Source organism: Misgurnus anguillicaudatus, chromosome 18 (assembly GCF_027580225.2).
Source record: "Misgurnus anguillicaudatus chromosome 18, ASM2758022v2, whole genome shotgun sequence".
Lineage (NCBI taxonomy): Eukaryota > Metazoa > Chordata > Actinopteri > Cypriniformes > Cobitidae > Misgurnus > Misgurnus anguillicaudatus.
In genome coordinates, this window is record NC_073354.2 from 19,558,981 (window position 1) to 19,583,152 (window position 24,172).

A 24,172-nucleotide genomic window follows, 5' to 3' on the forward strand; every position below is an offset into this window, starting at 1 on the left:
TGTTTAATAATCCAGACCAACCGAATGAAAGTCCTATCTAGTCAAACTTTATATTCTGAAATGATTAATAAATTAGTTTTTAGCCTTTTATACGAAAATATTTTTGGGAAAAAGCATAAGTATTACAACAATGAAATGTGTTTAAAGGTAGTAATGTGTTATCATTTTGGGTTTGCTGCTTTGTCATGGTGGGGACCCCCATTTGATTCAATTCAAAGTCTGTTTACAGATTAATAAAATGAAACATCCTGTCAGTGGGGTTTTGCTGCAGACATAAGGCATCAACAGCGTGCAATTGCTGTATTACATCATCTTCCATCAAACCAAGCATTTCTGTCTGCAGCTCACAATCAAACCACATGAGGACACTATTACAACAGATTTAACAGCTGCTGCTGAATTCAGAAGCATTAAAAATAAAACTAACTCATATTCTTACATATCCTAAACATTTAGTTGTCATTTGTGACCCCGTCTGTAAAATCCAGGCTAAAGTCTCATAAACTATTTACTGTATGGATCAATTATTGAATTCAACCTTTGTCATGGTCTTGCTCGGTCAGTATTAAAGATATCAAGGTTATATTTTCACAGAAAACAGTAAATCACAAAAAATGACTTTATATATTCATAATAGCTATAATTATTGTTAAAACACATCTCGCTGTTTGAATTTTCACAGAGTAGCATGACAAAGCAGCATAGTCCTCCTGAGGTTCTTTTGGCAGAGTTCAATCTCTCGGGGTAAGTGAGAGGTGCAAGCTGGTTGGTTCAAACAGAGGCAACTGAAGTAAACACTGCTGAACTCCTGAACTTTACAAAAACAGGCACAACCTGTTTTGCTCTGAGATCTCACTAAACACTTCGTCTAGCTGGTGTTTAGATTTTTAGATTTCTGTACTGTGTCAATGACTTCTTAAAGACTAAATGCGTGTGTGTTTATATTCTGTATTGAGGAGTTTCACTGAATATTCAGTTAATAATAATAATAATATTGGTTAACTTTATTGTACTGATTATAATGCTAAGTGCTAGTTTTTTAAGAAAACAAAATGACACAACTTGTTCAACAGCAAAACATGATGTAAAGCATATTCTTTAACCCCTGTGTACAATGTACTGTGGTAGGAACACTGATTTATTTGACAGAAAACTCCATGACATACAACAACCCAAAAACAAAAGCTAAACATGTCACCTTTGGCAAGCTGAGATTCTTGTGATTCGAATGATGTAAACTCTTTTAAGATATCATTACACAGCAGGTACAATTAGTGTCCTTTTTATGAATGCTAAGGATTTAAAGCTCTCATGTTCTTTATTGACTTGCACCTGCTTTTACTATGCCAGCAATTCATAAATCAAAGATGTACTTCTAAAATTTTGCCTACATTCAAATCAGCCAACAAAACCAAACAATCATTTCTAATATTGTTTAGCTAAATTGTTGGTGTTATATAATTGTTCCATGCAGTACACGAGGTGTGCAGTATATCTTAAGCCAGTTTTTCAATCTTTTTGTGAGACTACTGTCTTAAAGGAATATTCCATTTTCCCAAAAGAAAAATCCAGACAATCCACTCACCATCATGTCATCCAAAATGTTGATGTCGAGAAGAAATTATGTTTCCTGAGGAAAACATTGCAGGACCCCTCCCATTCCAATGGACTTTAATAGAGCCCAACATTTAATACTCAACTCAACACCCAACAGTCCCCTTCAACGGAGTTTCAAAGGACTATAAACGATCCCAAACGAGGCACAAGGGTCCCATCCAGCGAAACGACCGTCATTTTTGACAAGAAAAACAAAAAAACATGCTCTTCTAAACCACAACTTTTCGTCTAGGTCCGGTCCAGCGCGACCTAACGTAAATGCGTAGTGACGTAGGGAGGTCACGTGTTACATTTATAAAACCCACATTTGCGGACCATTGTAAACAATAAACTGACACAAAGACATTAATTAGTATCAGTTGACACACAACAACGTAGGAACGGTCCTCTTTCTCAACACTTGTAAACACTGGGGCGGAGTTTCGCGTTCGTCCTCTGTGACCTCTTGACGTCATGACGTATTGCGTGGGGTCACGCTGGCGCATCACGACCGGATCTAGACGACAAGTTGTGGTTTAAAAGTGCATATTTTTTATTTTTCTTGTCAAAAATGACAATCGTTTCGCTAGACAAGACCCCCACGCCTCGCCTAGGATCGTCCATACACCCCCGAAACTTTGAAAAAATCTGCCAAGTGTTGAGCCAAGCATCAAATGCTGGGCTCCACCAAACTCCATCAAAATGAGAAAAATCCTGCAATGCCCTCCCCAAAAAACACAACTTCCTCTCGACTGAACAAAGAAAGACATTTTGAATGACATGGTGGTGAGCAAACCATCTGGACCCCTCCCCCAAGAAAATGGAATATTCCTTTAAGCAGTTTCAAAACGATATACTGAATATGTTTTGCGTTTTGCATTCTTAAAACAGAACATACAACATACATTCATTTCTTGGTAACACTTTACTTGAAGGGGTGTTCACAAGACCGACATGAAACCTTCATAATCATGACATGTGTCATAAACATGAAACAGATTTTTTTGCATGTTTATGACAACTGTCATTAAGTGTCATTAGTTCAATTATGTCATTTTTAATGCAAAGATGACATTGTTTGAGATGTCTTTGTCAAGACAACTTGACATTACCATGACAACACAAATTTTACCAGTGATACAAATTGAATTTGTCATTAAAATGTCATTAAGTGTTAATACTTTGTCAAATAATTTTATAACAGCGTCATGAATATTCTTCAGCTCATAATAAAGCAATAAGCCCCAAAAAGCAGTGGGTTACCAGTGCATTTTATAACAGAGGCGTTGTTAGGCACGACGCGAAGCATGTCATGTCATGATTATAAAGTTGTAATGTCAGTCTTATGAACACCCCCTCAAGCAAAATGCCACCAATTTCAATAATAGATACATTTGCCGTTAGGTCTTACTTCAGTAAATTTCTCCAAATTTCTCGCTTTTACATAGTGGTTTTATTTATTGTTTGTTTTATTATGTAAATAATTATCTTTTAATAAACTGAAAAAATGAAAAATAAACTGATAATGCTGTATGATACCCATGATAACTGGAGAAAACAACTTGTGTACTGCATGTATTTTAGTGAATATGACTTGTTCAACGTGCTGTTGCATGGATCTTAAAAGGGTGAGGGGTGCGTGTAATTCCTATGACTCCATCGAAATTGAGTTTTTCACCCTCCACTGTAGTAAATCGAAATTTTCTGAACAGACTCACTAAAAACAGGAAAAGTTCCATTCTAGCAAGCTGCTCCCCAAGACAGACCCTCTTTCCTGTAAGAGGAAGTGAGATAGGGAATTAATGTTATTACATCTTATTGTAAATTGTACTGTAAGTAATCCACAGACTATACAAGTAGGGTGATATTTTACTTAAAATCATGCAAATTTCACTGAATGGTTCACCCAAAAATGTATGTTTTAATATTTTTACCATCATGTCACTTCAAATCTGTTTTTATGGGACTTGAAATCTCACAGACTGAGGCATCGTTCACTTTAAATTTTGTGGGATAAAGAGTTAAAAAGATTTAAAATGATATGAGGGGGAATCTATGCAGGAGTTTTATTTTTAGGTGAACTAACAATGCGAGGATGAATATTTGATGAGTTCATTATTTCTAATAATTTGCATTTCTGCTATCAATTTACCTGCAGAGAAAGGCATGAATGCCTCTCGTCTCACAAACTTGCCCTCTTTATCTAAAAAGTGTCCAGGGTTGAACTTGTAGGGTGTCTCCCATTCACTCTCATCAAAGAGAACAGAGTGCAGTATGGGTAACAATGCTGTTCCCTGGTTGAAACAACAGAGAGATTTACACTTATTCTGCCATACTGTGTCAGGAAGGGCTGTGTTTCAAAACATTGTTCTTTTGGGTCTAGCAGTTACAATTGAAGTCTTAGATGCTAAGAAAGTTTCTAAAAGGGGTTCATGCCATAAAATAATAGTTTTTCACTTAAATGTTCCTTATAGAAAAACAAAACTATTGGCATTGTGGTAAAGAATTTTTAATAGTGTATTTCTGTTAATGGATCCAAATTTGTTTATTCAGTCAGCCATTGTAAGCTTTGTTATACGATAAGAAGGACCGGAATAAATGAATTATATCACTCACCTTTGGAATAAAACAATTTCCGAGGTTTGTGTCTTTATCTGCCTTCCGCAAGCCATTCAGTGGTACAATGTCTCCTAATCTTTGGATCTCATGGATAACAGCATCAGTGTAAGGCATGTTGGCTCTGTCAGCTACACTTGGTAACCGTGTGTGTCCAATCACTCTGTCTATCTCTTCCTGGACCTTCTCTACAAATAACCCCAACATATATCATCGCAATGTCAGTCACATATTTATTTCACTACTAAAAATATTTTTTTATAAATAACCATTCATTTTTTTTCTTTATATAGACGGTTTCAGCAGCAACAACATAACAAATGGCTTTTGTGGACTGAACGCATCTTTCGGTAGACTTTTACATAGAATCAATAACAATTTTAGAGTAGTTTATTTCTGATAACAAGGAAAAAATGACAAATAATTTTCTTTGCTCATAAATTATATCTAATGCGTATCATCTATTAGACTGAGCTAACTTTACTGTGTAATATAAATGTATACAATGTTAATTACAGGTACTTGGCTGCAAAACCTCTCCGCACAGTTGTGATCCATGCTCGTCGTCTTCCCTCATCTTTAGCAAACCCAAACATTTTATTTTCGACAAGGTATTTGTTTCAGAGATCAGTTTCGCCGAGGTGTCTCCAAACTTTTTGTGTGCAAGGGCTATCACAATGGATAAAATTTGATAAATCTGGTGGTCTACTTTTTGATATAGTCTACTCAAAACATTGATTTTATTTATTTTACTTGATATGCTTTAGTATTGTTTAAAATGTTACCATATGTAAACCAAGCGTAAACCTAAGCGTAAATGTAAACCTAATATAAAAAATATGTAATAAATAAATATTACAATTGAGACTATTAATAGAATGTGCTTTGGCATGCACCTCACAGACTCTGTGCGGAGTACCGTGGGCACCACGTTGGAGACCCCTGGGTTAGCCACTAGCCAGACCGATAAATAAATATAGACCAGAAATTCACTTCGTTTGAGGCGCGTAACCGCGACACGTGTATGTGTCTGATGAAACCGTCTATAAAGAACTTTTTGGGAACAGAACAGTTTGTATGTTAAAGGTTCTTTATGGAACCAATCAGCCAAAAATGACATTGTGTAGCACATTTATTTTTATGAGTGTATGGTGGATACTACATTCTAAAAAGTACTGGGTTATATGTTTAACCCAGTATTGGGTCAAAAATGGACAAACCAAGGCTGTTGGGTTTTAATTTAACCACTGCTGGGTTGTTTTTACCCATTCGGTTAAATATAATACTTTTTTTATTTAACCCAACAACTGGGTTTATCCATTTTTTACCCAATGCTGGGCTAAAATAACCCAGCACTTTAAGAGTTTACATAAAATGTGTAATGATTTGATGTGTGTATGGTTCACCCTGTACGTCTGGGTTGGTGATGAGATAAATGAGACCCCAGCATAATGTGGTGGATGTAGTTTCAGTCCCAGCCAAGAACAGATCCAGAACACACATAACCAGATTCTGTTCATCAAAACCATCTGTTGAATTGTGTGGTTTCTGCGCAGGGATAGACAAAAGATAGGCTACTTATAAGATATGAAACAATTGTTTTAGGAACCATCTTCATGTGAGACGTTTCAACATTACATAAACAAATGTAAGTAAATCAGATTTGCAGTTTATAGTTTTTTGATCATTATAATAGTTGTGTTACCCCCATCGCCTCGATAAGGAAGCTGTCGATGTAGTCACGCGGCTCTGATGGGTTCAGGTCAGCCTTATGTTTGTCAACAGCCTCTCTTATGAAGTCACACAATAATTCGTAGTTACTGAATATTTCATTGTGCGGACCTGGAAGATGCTTCATAATAGCTGGAAATGCTTCGTAGAGCTAAAAAAAAACAAATTGTTCAAATAACTTGCATGTCTACACTGAAAAAAATTCTTTGCTGTCTTAAAAAAAATTGTTTCAACATTCTATTATTTATCTCGATGAGTTATAACTACAGATGATTTGTTATAACTTATAAAATGTGTAGTCAACTTCATATTTTTAGTTGTAGCAACTCATCTCTTGTCGAAGATAAATAATAGTAAATTACTATGACTTGTAAATCAGAGTTGATTTAACAAAAAAATGTAATGCAGCAAAGATTTTTTACAGTGTAGTCTACTGCTGCAATGGTCAGTATTTCCCAAATTACTTTCTTCTGTTTAGTCACATTAATAAAAATAATTTACATTAGTATGATTGATATAACATATAAACAATTATCTAACAAAAACAAAAAAACAATCCTTTATTCTCAATTATACTTTGTGTGAAATTTTGTATGGCATCCTTTACCTGTGCCCATACGGATCCTTCTAATTGAATACTTTTAGCAATATATTTCAGCATAATCTTGAATCGGTGGTCGGTATAATCAAATCTCTGGCCGAACACCATTTGACAGATGATATTGGAAACAGCATTATTTAACAGAATAGTTGGGTTTAAAGCAGCTCCTGAAAAGGAAAAAACAAAGTCTGATATTAAACTTTAATTAGATAATTCACCGAAAAATGAAAAGTCTGTCGTCATTTACTCACCCTGAAGTTGTTCCAAACCTCTATGAATTACTTTGTTCTGCCAAACACAAAGGAAGATATTTTGAAGATTGTTTGTAAACAAGCAGATCTGGGGCACAACTGACTTCCAATGTTGGAAACAATAATACTATGGAAGTGAATAGTGCCCCAGATCTGATTGGTTACAAACATTCTTCAAAATATCTTCCTTTGTGTTCAGCAGAACAAAAAATCATACAAGTTTGGAGAACTTGAGGGTGAGTAAATGATGACATAATTTGCAATTTTGGGTAAACTATTCTCTTAAGTTGTATTCACAATAATAAGCATTCTCAGGTATTATATACCCTTTTGTCTGTCCATCTCATCCAGTAGGAAGCTGCACTCTTCACAGATGGCCACCTCCATGGTTTTCTTTCCCAATCCAAAGTTTCTCAGTGTTGACAGAGTAAAACGTCGTTGCTTCTTCCACATTTCACCATTACTGAAGAAGATTCCAGCTGTAGAAAAAGAAAGGGTTATTCACAGTTTAATGCAATAAAAAGATTCAAAAAATGTTCCCAAGCTGTCACCGGTGCAGTACCCTTTTTAAAAACGTCGTAATAAAAACGTTCCAATATGTACCTTTCTAATATGTATCTTTAAGGTACTTAAATGCACAATATGAGGTACTAATATGAACTCTTTAGATGTACTTTTTGAAAGGGTAGCATCCCAGTGACAGCTAGGGGCCATTTAAAAAAAATTCAGTGTGATAAAAATGTTTTAGAAACCTTTATTTCCAAGAATGTAAGTCTTTCAGACCTCAACATATTTAAACGCAGGTCATATTGAAGCATTTAACCCAGCGTTGCCAGAGCACACTCTATCCTGCAATGGACTGTAGGGTCGATCCACAAAGTTTTGAGCTTGAGTCACCAGGGCTTCCTTTATCATTTTATAACCAGTGATACACACCACTTTGTCTCTTCCAAATCGCAGACTGAAGATATTATTGTAAGCATGGCCAAGCTGTGAGGAGACAAACACAAAATCAGGGTGTGAGGTTTGTGGCAGAAGCAAATGCACATAATATGACTAGTTTAGGTTTTAGGCAGCAAGTTGTAAGGTATTCATGTATTTTGCAAATGCCTTTATCCAAAGTGCATTCAAGGTACAGCATATATTTGTGTTCTCCGGAATTAAACACAACCCTTTGCAATGCCACCACAATAATCTGCTGGGAACCAAATCATACACTATGAAACATTATACTGTACATTTGTTTACCCTGTAAAGGAGTAATTATCTATTTACATTCTTTTTGAGCTTTTTAGAGTTTTGTTATGATGCTGTGGTTTGTTTGCACAGGTTGAATGTTGTACATTTACAGTATTGTGTTAGCAGCGCAAAGGTCATGGGTTCAATTCACAGAAAACATGTGCAATATAATATATACATTGAATCTACAGTAGGTGGCTTTGGATAGGAGTGTCTGGCAAATGCATAAAATGACAATGAAAACGTCTCGGTTACGGATGTAACCCTCGTTCCCTGAAGGAGGGAACGGAGACGTCACGTCGTGACCGACGAATTGGGAACTCGCTTAGAGAGACCAATCTACTTCGAGTGGCTACTAAAACGCCAATGAACTTGGCATTGTGGTATTTGCATAATACCGGCGCCGCCCCGCAAGGTGCATATATAAGCAGCAGGTGCAAATATGGAGATCAGCTTCTTTTCGCTGAGAAAACCGGGAGAATGTGACCAGCCGACAGCAGGGAGCAGCACCTGTGGCGACAGGACGTGACGTCTCCGTTTTCTCCTTCAGGGAATGAGGGTTACATCCGTAACCGAGACGTTCCCTTTTAGTCGGTCACTACGACGTCACGTCGTGACCGACGAATTGGGAATCCCTACCAAAACGCCACTAGGGGCTGACCTCTTCCAGTGTCTGCAAAAAAGCCCTCCAAATCCACGTAAGGAATGGAGAATAGGATAAGGCAGAAGGCCGGGCACTAGATGTTCCTTTAACCCCACAGAAGTGCCAGCGACTGGGAAGCGCCCTACCTGAGCGGGATAGGAACGCTACGGAAGCCACCGCCCCTCTTAAGGGCTAATGGTGGACGAAAAATATCTTAGTTGATAAAGGACAGCCGTGGCTGTGTAAGCAAAGCAGTGCTCTGCTAAGGGAAACGTGGACTGGTAGGATTAACCCCACTGAAAAATACTCACAAAGAAACCCCGCTTAGGGGACACAATGTGGAGCCCGAGCCAGACACGTAGCTTCGCGAGGATACAGCTAGTGAAAGGCTGACAGCCAATGAAAGAACACGAGAGGATACAGGCTCGATACGAACACTGTAAAATCAGCCCGTTTAGGACAAATCTGTGTGAACAACAGCATGTCGGGAGACCTGTCTCATGGACACACTGGCCCTGAGAAACGCGGGGTCTGACCACGGGGGGAATGTTAGGCAACACGCAGGTGTAATGGTTACACGATGGATGCCGGCGCGCCACGCTCTCCTCGGGACTCGATCGTGAAGCCAATGCTGAAGCGGTCTCATATGGAGCAGCCCGAGCGGTGTCACAGCCGCGGCCCCTGCCATATGCCCCAGGAGCTTTTGAAATTGTTTCAGAGGGACCGCATTCTTCCCTCGAAATGAACCAAGGCAAGTCAGAATTGACTGGACGCTCTCTTCTGTTAAACGTGCCGATAAATCGATCGAGTCCAGTTCCAAACCGAGAAAAGAGATCCTCTGCGTAGGGCAGAGTTTGCTCTTTTCCCAGTTGAACCGAAGACCCAAACGGGCGAGATGCCGAAGCGTTAAATCTCTGTGCTCGCAAAGCGTCCGCCAAGAATGCGCTATTATAAGCCAATCATCGAGGTAAGCCAATATGCGAACACCACTCTCTCTGAGGGGCTTAACGCCGCCTCCACACGCGAACACACGGGGAGAGAGAGACAGCCCGAATGGTAAAACTTTATACTGATTTGCCCGACCCTCGAACGCAAAACGGAAAAACGGTCTGTGACGAGGGAGAATGGACACATGAAAGTACACGTCTTTCAGGTCTATTGCTGCAAACCAATCTTGGGGGCGAAATGAATTGAATATTTGCCCTTACGAAAATTAACCATGGTTTTACTACAGTTATGACCAAAAAACCATGGTTACTGTAGCAAAACCATGGTTACCACAAAATAACCATGGTTTTGACAACCATGGTTTTCAAAAACCATAGTTAAACCATGGCTAGTGTAGTAAAACCATGGTTCTGCTCATAGTAATCAATCGACCAAAAAAACATGGTTACTACACTTTTACCACAATAAAACCATGGTTAATTTTCGTAAGGGTTGCCTCGGTGTTATCATCCTGAAAGATCTCTTCTGAAGAGATTTGTTCAGTACGCGCAAATCCAAGATCGGTCGTAACCCACCGCCTTTTTTGGGTATTATGAAATATGGGCTGTAAAAGCCTGACCTCATCTCGGTTGGAGGGACCGGCTCGATCGCGTCCATCGCCAGCAGGACTTTTCGACTTCTGCACGCAGTACATGTGCATCGGACGCTTTCACCGTGGTGAAACGAATGCCCGAGAATTTGGGTGTGTGCCGATTGAATTGTATTTCGTAACCGAGGCGGATCGTGCGTAAAACCCAACGAGACGGGCTGGGAACCTGAAGCCAAGCCCCCAGGAGATGGCTGTTCCCCCTCCGTGGCCTGGATGATGTCCTAGCGGGGGGCGGAGGCAGCCGCCGCAGGGCGCCCTCGGCGAGGAGCAGATGGGGCAGCCGGCGCTGGGGGGCGAGATGCAGGTCGCTTGCGCCCGGGCATAATCTGAGCGATCGCTTCCGTCTTTTTCTGGGCGGCGGAGAACTGCTGGGCAAAAGACTCCACCGACTCACCGAAGAGGCCAGTCTGGGACACTGGAGCGTCCAAGAACTTGTTCTTCTCCGCATCCGACATGTCCGCAAGAAATAGCCATAAGTGGCGTTCCTGGACCACCAGCGTGGACATGGCATGACCAATCGCCTGCGCTGTCAACTTCGTAGCAAGGAGAGCCAAGTCAGTGGCAGCCCGGAGCTCCGAGAGGACAGGCGAGTCGTGTCCTCCCTCGTGCAGATCCGTCAAGGCCTTTGCTTGGTGAACCTGCAGCAACGCCACTGCGTGCAGGGCTGAAGCCGCCTCTCCGCATGCCTAGTGGGCAGCCCCCGTTAAACCGGACGACTGTCTGCAAGCACGGGAGGGGAGGGTTGGGCGGTCCATGGCTCACCCTCAGCAAACGCTGCCTCCACGTGCTCGATGCCCAAGCACGAGAGACAACGCTCGTGACCGCCCTTTGGACCCATGTATTTGCCGCACCCAAGATCGCACGGATGAAAAGCCATCCTTAAAAGGACGCTGATCTCCGGATATATGAGAGAGTGGCTGCCTTTAACATGGCACAAAGCTCTCCGTATCACTCTTTTAGGGAAATTCACTCAGATGCTCAGTTGACGATGTGCACAGGGAAAGCCAACGCACACACTAAACTCAAAACAAAAAAGATGCAGAGCCATGGAATACTGCGAAGCATCCGCTGTGGTACTGCTAGTCCAACCAACTTCAGCAATCGATCCCAACAGAGTAGAGTAGCTTCTTAGTAGCAGATACTGCCGGCTTTCGAAGCGAAAAAGCCAATTTCCATATTTGCATCTGCTGCCTACACATGCACCCGGCGGGCGGCGCCAGCACAATGCAAATATCTCAATGCCAAGTTCATTGGCGTTTTAGGAGTACTCAAAGCAGATTGGTCTCTCTAAGGGAGTTCCCAATTCGTCGGTCACGACGTGACGTCGTAGTGACCGACTGAAAGGGAACCATATTTTTTCATGAAATAATACTTGCTTGTTTATTATTGTCAGTACAAACAATGCCATTTACTGTTAAATAATAAGTCTCATGATATAGGACATGGGAACACAATGCAAAGTCAGTTGTCTCTTATTGTTGAGCTCATTATCATTTTACTTTAAATATATATTTTCCATGCTATTAACCAAGCAACAGCAATGTTTTTTACTCACCTTTGTCAGGTATATGTGTGGGCTTTTGGAGTCAATGTTAAAGATATTTCCCAGCAGTGGAAGAGAGAATGGACTGGGTGGATAGTTAGGTGGGTTTCTGTGCTTTAAATAGTCTGCCACCACAAGAAAAACAACCACAAGGAGCAAAAGTCCTTTCAAATCAAGAATATCGTAAAATGCAGTTAACGCCATGACGGACAGAAAAGGAAAATGGAAGGTTGGTAGAAACGTAGTGTATGTTTAACAGTCAGCCTTTGTCCTGTATGTCACACCCCTGACAGCTGTCTGAATAGCCACAGAATAACATACAAGCTGAGTTACGTAAGACTCCTGATGGATTAGATTACATCTGCTTTGTGGGAGCTCTTGAGATTGAGCTCTGAAGATTTTGGAACACTATTGAAATTTTATAAGTCATCTTTCATAGATGTAGTTGTCTGCAGCATGTGTGAGATACAAGCCGGACTTTTAGAGTTAAGAAATTAAGTTTATTTTTTACTATGGTTGACCCTTAGCCCATTGATCCTTCGTCCTATCATAATAGTTTATGTAATAAACCGCAGGTTGAATGATATTCAATATAGGTAAAGGAAAAGGTTTCATATTTTGAAAAATTATGGAACACACAAAGCCAATATCAAAGTCTTTTTATTGGTCTAGGCATTGCTTATACCAGGGGGCTCCATCCTTTTTGTGAGCAAGGGCTACCACAATGGATAAAACAATCTGGATGGCTACTTTTTTGATATAGTCTACTTTTTTTCTTTCACTTGTTGATTTTATTTTATTTTGTTTATGTTTTATTATTGTTTTAAATGTTAACATGCATAAAGGAAGCCAAGCTAATATAAAAAATATATAATAAATAAATAATAAAATTGAGATTATTAACAGAATGTGCTTTGGTGGGCAACTCACAGACTCAGTGCGGGGAACCTACTGGCTTATACTATGTGTATGCTTATTCAGTAATAAAGTATGCTTTATATACTAAACTACTTTGTAGGTACTATACCATTGTATGCATTTTCAAATGTAAAAGGTACCCTTTTGAGTGACATTAATATGTTGGTTTAGCTGGTTAGTTTGCCACACATGATTTTGTCCAGGCTTTGCAACTTCTGTAATATTTTCAATTTGCTGTTAAAACTGTAAGACAAAGTTTCCAAACTTTAGGTTCTTATGAACATTGACTGGGTTTCAGATTTGTGTAACAAAAAACCTATCCCAATGACCTCTTCCCAAATACTAATACTTTCATAAATAAATAGTATTACCTTAGCATTGACAGCTTATGGACAAAATCCTTCCACATTTAACCTGCTGAAATACAATCTGGATTAAGATTTTTAAAGTTATCTGATTCCGTGGGAAACCGCAGACTTGGCAACACTGGTTTACATACATTCCAATTGGACCATTCCAATATGGCAGACAACTTGCATATCACGGCTCATAGAAACAGCTGCTAATAATGACAAATCTATGTATATGGTCCTGTAGACTTCAATTAGCTTCCCCTGCTGAGTTAACCAGCATAGACCAGCATCATTTTCATGCTGGTCTATGCTGGTTTGGCGCTGGTTTAGCTGGTGGTCACCAGCATACCAGTACCAAAACACAACATATGCTGGTCTTGCTGGTATGCTGTTTTTTTCAGCAGGGTCAGGTGTGTTGGTTTAGGGTTGGAGCTAGACTCTTCATGACAGTGGTCCTTAAGGAGTTGAATTAAACAGTCCTGGTTTAATCCAACACTCTTAAAATAAAGGTTATTTTTTGTCAGGCTGTATGATTCCTTAGGGGCCAGTCACACCAAAAGCACTTCAAACGCCTGCAAACGCAAGGCGCGTCGCACTGCTCCCTTTTTTAAAAAAGAGCAGTGCGACACGGCTTTTCATATTGCTAAGCAACCGCCGAGTCAGCTGTCTTGTCAATCATATATTGAAGCGTGAGCGCTCTTTTGCTGTTAACTGTCATATTAGCAGAAACTTTAAAAAGAGGACGCTTGCTCTGACCTTGTTTGAGGGTGAGAGGTGCACAAACAAACACGCAGGAGAGAGTGAGGTAGTGGTGTCCGGTTCTTCAAAGCAACTGTAAACTTCCCTCACCACAACGTAAGGCCCGCCTCTCCCCTCATTCGATTGGACAATGGAAAGAGGCGAATGACGTCAGGTGCTTCTCCGCTTTCAGCGCTCCTTCAAAAACGCGTGCGCAGCTGCAAAAAAACGCAAGGCGCTCGGCGCGCATAAACAGCGCGCAAACGCACCCTGCCCATAGAATACCATTCAAAAAAGGTGCCTGCAACTGCCATAAACGCTTTTGGTGTGACTGGCCCCTTAAAGAACATTTAACATCCACAGAACATTTCTGATGAACAGATTGAAAGGTTCTTTGGGGAACCAAAAAAATTTCTTCAGTGGAAGAACTCTTTAGCACCTTTATTTTTTAAGAACTAATGATATCCCCTAATTTGATCGGTAAAGTCAAGTGGTGGTGATATTTTACCTTTAGTATAAGTAGCCCTTCACAGTTGTATCAGACCTAATATATATATATATATATATATTAAGGTGACCATACGTGCCATTTTTCCCGGACACGTCATGGCCAGGATTTGGGGTGCGTCTTCCGGAAGTCATATTTGTTGACCGCATACGTCATAGAGGATTATTATTATTATCACAGAAAACTTATTTGTTTCTTAGTATAAGGTTTTAGTCAAACCAGATGTTTTCAGATTAACAATTTAGAGGAGCAGTAAATTAAATAAATCCTTTATATTTATTTTTTCCACATAATCTTGTGGTATATTTAATAACAGTTAATTCATGTAATCTAAACCCTTCTGCCTATGGACAGCCCTGAGTTCTTTTATCTTAATTTGTTTCACAGACTAGCATGACAAAGCAGCAGTCCTGAGTACAGTACGTGAAACTAAAGGCTCTTTTGGCAGAGTTCAAACTCTCTCAGGGTAGGTGAAAGGTGCAAGCTTGTTGTTTAAGTCAGATAAATGCTGCTGAACTCTGGCAAATATACAGAAACAGGCCAAGCCTGAAAAAAACGTTCCTCTGAGATCTCAAAAAACTCTTGTCCAGCTGGTGTTTAGATTTTTAGATTTCTGTACTGTGTGAACAATTTCACGGCATTATGGGACGTTTTTAATTAGGAAATATAACTAATTTTAACAAACATGCCTTATTAAAAACATTACTTGTGTGTATTTTGAGGCAAAATAAAGGGCACTTATGGATTTTAAGATATGTCAGTGCAAGTTGTTTTCAGTTTGAACAGCTCTTACTTTTATTTTAGTCTAGGACTAGTCTAAGCCCTGTCCGGGAAACCCCCCCAAAGAGTGATGAGTTGTGGTAACTTATAAAGTTAAAGTTGAAATAAGTTAAGCTAATTCAACTTTATTTAATCTCTTACAGCAACTCATCACTATTAAAGATAAGAAATAAAATTGGAAATGACTTGTAAATCAAAGTAAATAAATTTAGGTGCAAAAACATTTTTTACAGTGTACTGAATAATGTTTTCAGTAAAGAGTACAGGAATCTATGCAATTGAGTTATGCTTTACAAGTTCATTATTAACTGTAGTTGACCCTTGCAGTAGTGCATAACAGATAAAGTCCTATCTTAATAGTTCATGTAGACTGCAGGTCGATAAATATGTCCACTCTAGGTTAGAGAAAAGGTGAATGTGTAGGTTTAACAGTAAGCTTTATTGTATTTTGACAAAATTACAGAACACAAAGCAAAGACAAAATCTTCATTGGTCACATACATACAAAGTGAAATGCTTTGTCTATTGTTTGTCATCCTGTCAGATGGTTGTGTGTAATATAATATGTGATATTGTGAGTATACAAACCAGACAATGAAAAGTGGAAAATGGGTTGGAGAGAAAGGACAATAAGAATTTTGTTTAAATGTCATGTTCTATCTGATCCCATTTTTTAAAACCCTAGTTAGTATGTAATGTTGCTATAATAGCATAGGCCTAAATAATACCTGAAAAATGATAAAGCTCAAAGTTCACTGCCAGGCAATATTTTCTTTAACAGAATTCCCCTTTCAAAGCCTACAGCGAACTGCCGGTTTGGACTGTAGCCCTCTACTTCCTGCTTTAATGACCTCACTAGAACAGTTGTTTGACTAAACTCCGCCCACAGGAATATTCAGTCGCCAGCTAAGCTAACGGCAAGCTAAGCTAATGGCAAGCTAAGGTGCTATCGAATCACAACACACTAAACAAACTACAAAATCAAAACTCGATACGTATTTCTAAAGGAGGGACTTCATAGAAGACATCAGCCCGTTTTGAGGACAGTGAAAACTGTAAACACAATGAAAAATTCAAAAACACAGAAAGAACGGGACCTTTAAGAAGTGTGTAACTTTGGTACCAGACCTGAGAAGTTGAATTGAGTCAGTGGCAAGAAACATATTTGCTGTATAGTTTCTCAATGTCATCTTATGATAACTTGTCAGAGGAAAATGAACTCAAGTAACTAAAAAGTGATTTGTTTAAATGTATAATTTCTAACTTATATGTAATTATTTGCTGTATACATTGATGTAAGATACAAAATATACATACTAAAAACTTAAGGCATTGCTTTATACTTGACTTAGGCTTATGCTTATTCGTTACCAATATACATTAATGTGTTGGTAATCCTAATGTGCAGGCTACCTATTGATTACTAAAGGGATAGTTCACCCAAAAATGAAAATTCTGTCATCATTTACTCATCCTCATGTTGTTCTAAACCTGTATGAATTTCTTTTTTTCTGACGAACACAAAAGAAGATATATTGAGAAATGATGGTAAACACACAGCACATAGTGACCATTGACTTCCATAGTAGGAAAAATATTTTGGAAGTATTGTGATAAATGATGAAGAAAATATTCTGATAAATGATGGAAAGCACACAGTTGACAATTAAGATAAAAGAGAAAATGATGACAGAATTTTCATTTTTGGGTGAACTATCCCTTTAAGTTAAGCTGGTTTAATTTGGGTCACGCTTCTTTTTAGTTTCTCAGACATGAATCTGTCCAGGATTTACAACCTCTCTCAAATCTTTTGTTTTTACAAAAACTCATTATGCTGCACAAACTGTGAGACAAAGTTTCCCAACTTTAAGTTCCTGTGGACACTGGAGTAAGTGTCATTCACCTTGGATGAGCACAGAGCTTGTATGGAAGTGGTGCTTGTGTGAAACCCACTATGCTCTTCAAACTGGGCTCCTCACCAGGTGGAGGACTGAAGGTGAAGGTCTGCAGAAGGATGGTGAGGAAGATAAACAGCTCCATGTGAGCTAAGTACTCACCTGGACACTGCCTTTTACCTGCAGAGGAATCCAAAAAAGAAGGAGCTTAACATGCAAAGAATCAATTAAAAGTTGTATCTGTTTTCAAAGTTTTAAATGTGATTTGCCACAGTTTTGCACATTAATCATCAAACATGGACGAGGAGAGACAGAAATTGAATAGACAAAAAAAGCAGAAATTTAATTAAAAACCAGAAATTTATAACAAATCCCTCAAGTTTCACAAGGAAAGCCATAAGAAGCGAAGGGATGTGTCTCTTCTCAGCTGCAGAGCGAGAAGTGTAGAACAGAGAAAAATGAAATATAATGCATACAGGTGACAAAAGCCTTGAAAAATGATATACGACTTTGCCAAACCTTGGCCAAATTACAGAGATGCTGATTTGCACAGGATTATATTATCACACAAACCTCTGTGTTCTAAGAAAAACAGTAGGTCATTTGCGTGGGATTTTTTACTTTACAAATTACAGACATGGCCGATTCGCACGAGTTAAGATTACAGACAACCTCCACAATTATTACAAATCAATAGAGGTCACCAAGTGATACTAATCCTGCGTGAATAGGCCTTACGCTCGTTAGGTACAAAGGGTGTACTTTTAGGTGTACCGTCCCATTGAAAATGAAAATGTCTTGAGTGGTTATTTGATTTAATTATACCTGCTGAAAAGGCAAAGAAAGCGTTTCTCCTACGAAACTGGCCCTCAGAGTCTAGAAAGTGTCCGGGGTTGAAGGTGTCTGGTGTTTCCCATTCATTTTTATCATACAGCACTGACATCAGATTAGTGACCAGTACAGTCCCCTGGATTCAGCACAAAAAAGAAATTAATATGAGTGAGATTAAAAATGTGCACATTATGGTATCATAATCTGCCTTGTGTGTTTAAGTATTCATTATTTGCTGTAATTGTTTCAATCAACACTTTAAAAAAAATAAAGGTTCCAAATATATCTTTGTCGGGCTGTAGGGTTCTATAAAGAACCTTTAAAATCCACAGAACATTTCTGTTGCACTTTCACAAAATATTCTTTGTAGTGGAAAATGCTTTATAAAATGTAAAAAAAGGTCCCCTTGTGTTGACAATCCAGTTTTTATTGTTGTTTATGTGGTGTTTTTAATGTGTTTCAAGACTAACCCTGTGCAAATTCATCATTCAACACCATTGCTGAGTATTTTCTCCATACATTTGCAGTTTTCCAAAGTGTCATAGTCACGTATTGGTTACTCAACTGTTTTGTCCCGTTTTCTTACCATTGTCGCTTCGGTTTAGGGTTAGATTTACATAAAATTACATCCTTACCCAAACCTAACTATAGCCCTAACGCCAGGCGACAATGGTTTAAAAAATGTGAATAAAAAAAATCTGAAAAATTAGTATAAACTAATACTTAAAGTGACATCCTAATGCAAACACCAAATCTAACCCTAAACCGAAGCGACAATTGCTTGAAAACAGGAAAAAGCAGCCGAGCAAACAATACGTGACAATGACACATAAACAGAAATTTGCGCTATGATCCCGAAAAAACGCGGAAATTTGTGACAGTATCACAAAAAAGAATAAAAGATTTATGTGACTATAGGTACGTAATTTCGTAATTTCTAACTTGCAACATCAGTGTTAAAAAAAATAATGCAAACGCGCAGTGTAGTGGCAGGGCTATTTTGCATATTCAATTATCCTTGTATACCAAATGTGGCAAGGGTGTAAGCTATTTTAAGCATGAAAAATTACTGTCGCGCAGGAAAAACTTTTACATATACTATTATGATGCTCAAAGATAAGTGATAAAAATATCGACTACTGGGGAACTTTAAGATTGTTTGATTGAAAGGTTATTTGGGGGAACCAGTAGGTTCTTCAGTAGCAGAAATCTTTCTAGCACCTTTATTTTTACGTGTGAATCCCATGGTTTGTTACCGTCCTCTAATTTGGTCAAGTGGTGTTCCAAAAGTGCTGATATTTTTACCTTTGGTATAATGTAGCCGCCCACAGTTGTGTCCTGTTTTGTAAGTCTGGTAATATTGATTGGCACAAGGTTTGCTTTCCTTAACACCTCATGGATAAATGCGTTGGTATAATGCATGTTTGCCCTATCTGCCAAAGTAGGTAGACGGGACCCAATCACCTGGTCTATCTCCGCACGGATCTTCTCTGTTTGAGGGAACAGTTTTGTTTTTGTTGTTGTGAATATGCACATTTAAAATAAAACCTAACACATTTGGCAACAAGTGCATTACGAAGAATAAATTTTGCCTGGAATTGAACCCACAACCTTTATGCTGTTTATGCATACATTAATAAGTCATGTTTTTTCATCACAATGAAATGTCTAATGAGAGTTCTTTGTAGTCATCCGAATGTCAAAGGGAGCCATCAAAATAAAGTGATCCCAAAATAATTATACCTCATACCTTGAATGTCAGAGTACTTGATAAGGAAAAGCAAAGCCCATCGCAGAGTGGTGGTTGTTGTTTCTGCTCCACCTTCAAACAGATCAACCGTGTTCCATACCAGACAGCTAATATCAAATCCTGCCTTCATGTCATTCTTACGCTGACACAATAAAATATAAAGACGAACAGAATTACTAAATTGGCAAGTCTTTCTCAATAATTAAAATATTGAAATTTTGAATCTTATATCACTCATTAAACTTTAGGAGATAAAAGAAATACGAAGAGTGGATCTTCTCTTGCTAAACATTATGAAATACATATAAATATATCAACGTGTTTTCAACCTTTTCTATTTCTAAGAGATAGGTGTCAATAAAATCTTTAGGATTATTGCTGTCCAACTCTGGTCTGTGTTCCTCAATCTTCTCTTTCAGGAACCTTGCTAAATCTTGATAGTTGGAGATCATTGTTTGATGAGGTCCTGGCAACCACTTCATTATACTTGGGAAGGTCTCATACATCTAGAAGAGAATAAAATGTAATGAGTAATCCCCACGATGATTTCAAAATGTAATTTACCCCATTTTAGCAGTTTTTCATATTAATTCAACTGTGTACCCAATGTTACAGTGCATTTGTAAAAAAATGAAGATATTGCATGTGCAGCTGTATTGTCATCAGGCAATGTACAAACCTGGAACCAAACAGATCCTCCAAGAAACACAGACTCTGCGCTCTTTCGTAGGCGTTTTTGGAAATCAACATCATCGTACTCATATCGGTGACCATACACTAGACCGCCGATAACATTGGCCACTGCATTGTTGATTTTGACGAGAGGGTCGAATGGGTGGCCTGTTTTACAAAGTAAAGACATGAACAAAAAAATACATACTAGTGACCTACTTTTTGTTAATATATTGGAAAATACCCTTTACCATTCTGTACGTTAGATACGTTTGGTGATTTTGTATGTGAGATTTGTGGTCTCAGGTAATGTCTTTTTTAGGTTTTTACCGTGCTCTTCTTTGAAGGCTCCACATAGGAAGTAGCACTCCCGTTGAATTTGTTCTTCCAGAGTTTTTCTCCCTTCTCCGAAGTTTTTCAGATGACTCATAGCAAACTGTTGTTGCTTCCTCCATGAGTAGCCATTGTTAAAGGATATTCCTTTCTCATTTACGAGGTAAAATCAAATGGAAGGAAAGTAATGTAACATTTAGGCCAGTGTTGCAAAGTCAATGAAATATGTATAATGTATAAACAAACGCTTTTCTTTTTGATGCAAAACAAAAGAGCATCTGACATTTTTTTATAAATGCACATTTTTATCTTATGTTCTTATGTCTAAGTTGAGTAATTTCACCTTAATGGCAATGAAAAGGTTAGTCAGTAACTGAAACGTCCTTTTGTTACTTAAATTATTTTATTGTTATTTAACAAATTTGACTGTCTTTTGCTACAAAACCAACATGATCTCACGGAAAGTCGTGTTACAGTCACGAAAAGTTTTATCAATTTATTCAGCTTTTTTGTGCCCCGAGCACAAATGTCCCCCTCGTGCCACTCAGTAAGAATTTCTACAAATTGTTTCCCGTGTCCGTGGCAAGACTTTCTTTTTAGTGTCATTTTATGTGTAATTTTCATTGTCGCTTGGTATTGGGATTAGATTTGGGGTTTGAGTTAGGTTGTACTTTTATGCATTGGTTTTTCTTCCACTTTTAAAACTACTCTTGCCTGAAGTTGAGGTTTGGATTGGGATGTCTAAGAATGTGATTCTAACCCCAAGCGACAATAGTAAGAAAATAGTAAAAAAACAATGAGAAAACAATACATAAAATGACACGAAAACCACTGACACGAAAACCCATTTATAGAAATTTGTGCAAGTGACATGAAAAATTTTTCGTGACTATAACACGACTTTCAGTCTGTGCAAAACTGTCTAATTACATGCAAAAAAATCCAGTCACTGTTCATTCCGAGTAAAGGTTAATGATTCTGCAATATCCTAATATATTTGGTAAAGCTCTTTTAACCGTGTAAAAACTAATTTTTAATCATTATTTAATTCTTCTTCCATGCACTTAGAGGACTTTGCCAAAAAAATGGTGGCTTTAATGGATTCTGCCAACAAAGTGGTATTTCTGAATGGCCTACTGAGGCTGAGATAAAGTGTATTTGAAGAGAAAGTATTTGATGAACGTATAATATGTGCCAAGAGAATTTGATCAATATCATTATCTTATTTTTGACGAAGGTGGTATTTAGTGGTTTTTGCATCTGAGCTCTTCGAAATACTCAAAATACACTTCAAAATCTCTATACACTGATCAACCACAACATTAACTATGGCTATATGACTGTGGCAGAGCATCTCCAAAATGCCAAGGCTTATAATTAAAAAGACTACCAAAAGTGGTGCAAGGAAGGCCAACCGGTTGACCACCATCTGGGTCATGGGCACCCAAGTCTCAATGATGCACACAATATTTGTTGGTGTTTTAATGTTTTAATGCTGTGGCTGGTCAGTGTATGGTAGTGAATAATACATACATACCTCTGCCTTTATACAGTGAATCAAATAGAGGAGAAACAGGACGGTCGAGGAAGTTTTCACCCTGAGTGATCAAAACCTCCTTCACCATTTTATATCCAGACACATAGACCAGTTTAACATTTCCCTTTTTCAGGCTAAAGATATTTCCATACTTCTCAACCAGCTGAAAAGTATAAACAGTTAAAAATCACTGTATAGCACATGATGCAAATAAATGATAATGCTTATAATATATCTTGTAACTTAATATTATAATGGTCAATATCATGTCATCATTATTTATATATTGTAATCTCATTATATGTCATATTAAAGTGTCTCACCTGGTCCACAGTATTATAGTTAACATCAGTGAAGACGTTTCCTAAGATGGGTAGTGCCCAGGGTCCTGGTGGAAAGTTTGCTGGATTTTTACTTTTGATTATAATTATAAGCAACAGGACTAAACTAATCATAAACAAGCTAGTTTTGAAATCCAAGCACTCGAGTAAGGAATGTAAAATCATTGTTACATCTCTGGCCAGCAGGATCTTTTGTAATTAACTGAAAGTCCTGCAAACAGCCAGACTTTTCTTGTGAAAGGGGTGTGTGGTATTGAATTGCATGATGTAGATGTTTTATCTGGGAGGAGGGAGTTGACCTGAATCTTTACAGTTCGGGGGCACCAGTGCAGCCGGGAGCTGTTTCGAAATCCTGTTATATAATGATGAACAGTTTGTGTGAACTTTGTGTAAACTCCTAAATTCCAGAACTAGTAATACATAATGGCGATGGCACGGCTGAAGAGACAGATGAGATAAGCCACACTTTATATTCAGACACAGACAAATGGTGCATATGAATATTTGGAGTCTTAAATAAACATTTAGATGTGGTTTCTCATTGCAAAACAGCATAGCATGTGATATGATGCAAATATACTGTAAACGCTTTTGGAAGTTCTACAGTACAAGACCCTTGTTCATGTATGAATAAGTAGTTTGTCAACGGATGGGGGTTAAAAGGCACCCTTGAATTGGCCTTTTCCTGTTATTCCTGCAGTCCTGCTTGAAATCTTTTAGATCATTAACTTTTTAGGTGAAACTGAACATTTATTTACCATTGCATGCAATTATTACATTGTATTCAATTCATAAATGTGTTTATTGAATAAAACAAAAGTAGGCAAAGAATCAGTGTGTAATGATATTTTCTTTATACACAAGAAACTAAGAAAGAAAGAAACAAAAAACTACTTATTAGGATTCTGTACAGTCTCTGCACAAAGTAAACAAGTGCTTCAGTGAAAAAGAGATCCCCGAGGTCTGGGGCCCCAGCATGTTAAATACCTCAGCTGTTGCTCAGGAATGAGTCCCATTGTACTGTTAAAACCCTGTACTATAAAACATTCACTTACTTGGTTTCTAATGTGTTTATGACCAAGCAAATAATAACAAAGTTAGTTTTGTGCTTTATTATTATTATTATTATTATTATTATTATTATTATTATTATTATTATTATTATTATTATTATTATTATTATTATTATTTTGCATATTTGCAGATCCATCATCTCACTTTTCGTCACAGTTACAGTTGACTGTGTTATATGAATAATAGAATGTAATGAGGATTTTATTGTGGTTGCATTATTTTATTAAGTCAAATTCATAATTTAATGAAAAATAAAAACATAAAAAGTAATTAAGTAAAAGTGACATAATGAGCTAATGATATGGTAACCTATACTTGGAATGTGACCTCAGCATTAACACATGAACATGGCAGATAGTGGGCAGCTTTCACTACAGCAATGGGGAACAGGTGCCTTGCTTAAGGGCACCTCAGTCTCAACCTGTCAGCCATAAGACTCAAACCGGCAACCATTCCCTGCTGAAAAATCCAGCTAAGACCAGCATAAGCTGGCGAGCTGGTTTAAGCTGGTCCCCAGCTTGGTTTTAGCTGGTTTTGCTGGTGTAGGAAGCTGGTTTTGCTGGTGTAGCAAGCTGGTGTAGGTGTGTTTTGGTCACATTTTAAGCTGGTCTAGCTGAACTTAGCT

The 24,172-nt window shown here is 38.2% G+C and overlaps 2 protein-coding genes across 2 annotated transcripts; both read right to left on the reverse strand.

The window, feature by feature from the left end:
- Window positions 1-2,295: 2,295 nt before the first annotated feature.
- cyp2n13 (cytochrome P450, family 2, subfamily N, polypeptide 13) lies at window positions 2,296-12,126 on the reverse strand. Its single transcript, XM_073856009.1, has 9 exons — window positions 11,830-12,126; window positions 7,619-7,785; window positions 7,122-7,270; window positions 6,551-6,711; window positions 5,918-6,094; window positions 5,619-5,760; window positions 4,213-4,400; window positions 3,749-3,890; window positions 2,296-3,370 (listed from the first exon to the last, which is right to left on the reverse strand). The coding sequence occupies exons 1-9, from the start codon at window positions 12,019-12,021 to the stop codon at window positions 3,195-3,197; spliced, it is 1,494 nt and encodes a 497-aa protein (XP_073712110.1). The 5' UTR covers window positions 12,022-12,126; the 3' UTR covers window positions 2,296-3,194.
- Window positions 12,127-15,534: 3,408 nt separating this feature from the next.
- On the reverse strand, window positions 15,535-23,608 carry cyp2ad6 (cytochrome P450, family 2, subfamily AD, polypeptide 6). Its single transcript, XM_055186286.2, has 9 exons — window positions 22,456-23,608; window positions 22,133-22,295; window positions 20,593-20,742; window positions 20,270-20,430; window positions 19,920-20,096; window positions 19,591-19,732; window positions 19,146-19,330; window positions 17,835-17,976; window positions 15,535-17,189 (listed from the first exon to the last, which is right to left on the reverse strand). The coding sequence occupies exons 1-9, from the start codon at window positions 22,636-22,638 to the stop codon at window positions 17,014-17,016; spliced, it is 1,479 nt and encodes a 492-aa protein (XP_055042261.2). The 5' UTR covers window positions 22,639-23,608; the 3' UTR covers window positions 15,535-17,013.
- Window positions 23,609-24,172: the final 564 nt, after the last annotated feature.

What these genes read in the sequence shown, in the direction of transcription:
- cyp2n13 (XM_073856009.1), bottom strand. Translation starts at nt 12,021, where the DNA reads ATGGCGTTAACTGCATTTTACGATATTCTTGATTTGAAAGGACTTTTG. An exon ending in CACCAACCCAGACGTACAGG is followed by an intron (nt 4,401 to 5,618) that starts GTGAACCATACA and finishes GGTTATTTGTAG; the next exon opens with AGAAGGTCCAGGAAGAGATA. An exon ending in GAAATTGTTTTATTCCAAAG is followed by an intron (nt 3,891 to 4,212) that starts GTGAGTGATATA and finishes TGTTTCAACCAG; the next exon opens with GGAACAGCATTGTTACCCAT.
- cyp2ad6 (XM_055186286.2), bottom strand. Translation starts at nt 22,638, where the DNA reads ATGATTTTACATTCCTTACTCGAGTGCTTGGATTTCAAAACTAGCTTG. An exon ending in ACTATAATACTGTGGACCAG is followed by an intron (nt 22,296 to 22,455) that starts GTGAGACACTTT and finishes TATACTTTTCAG; the next exon opens with CTGGTTGAGAAGTATGGAAA. An exon ending in TTTCTTTGCCTTTTCAGCAG is followed by an intron (nt 17,190 to 17,834) that starts GTATAATTAAAT and finishes ATTCCTCTGCAG; the next exon opens with GTAAAAGGCAGTGTCCAGGT.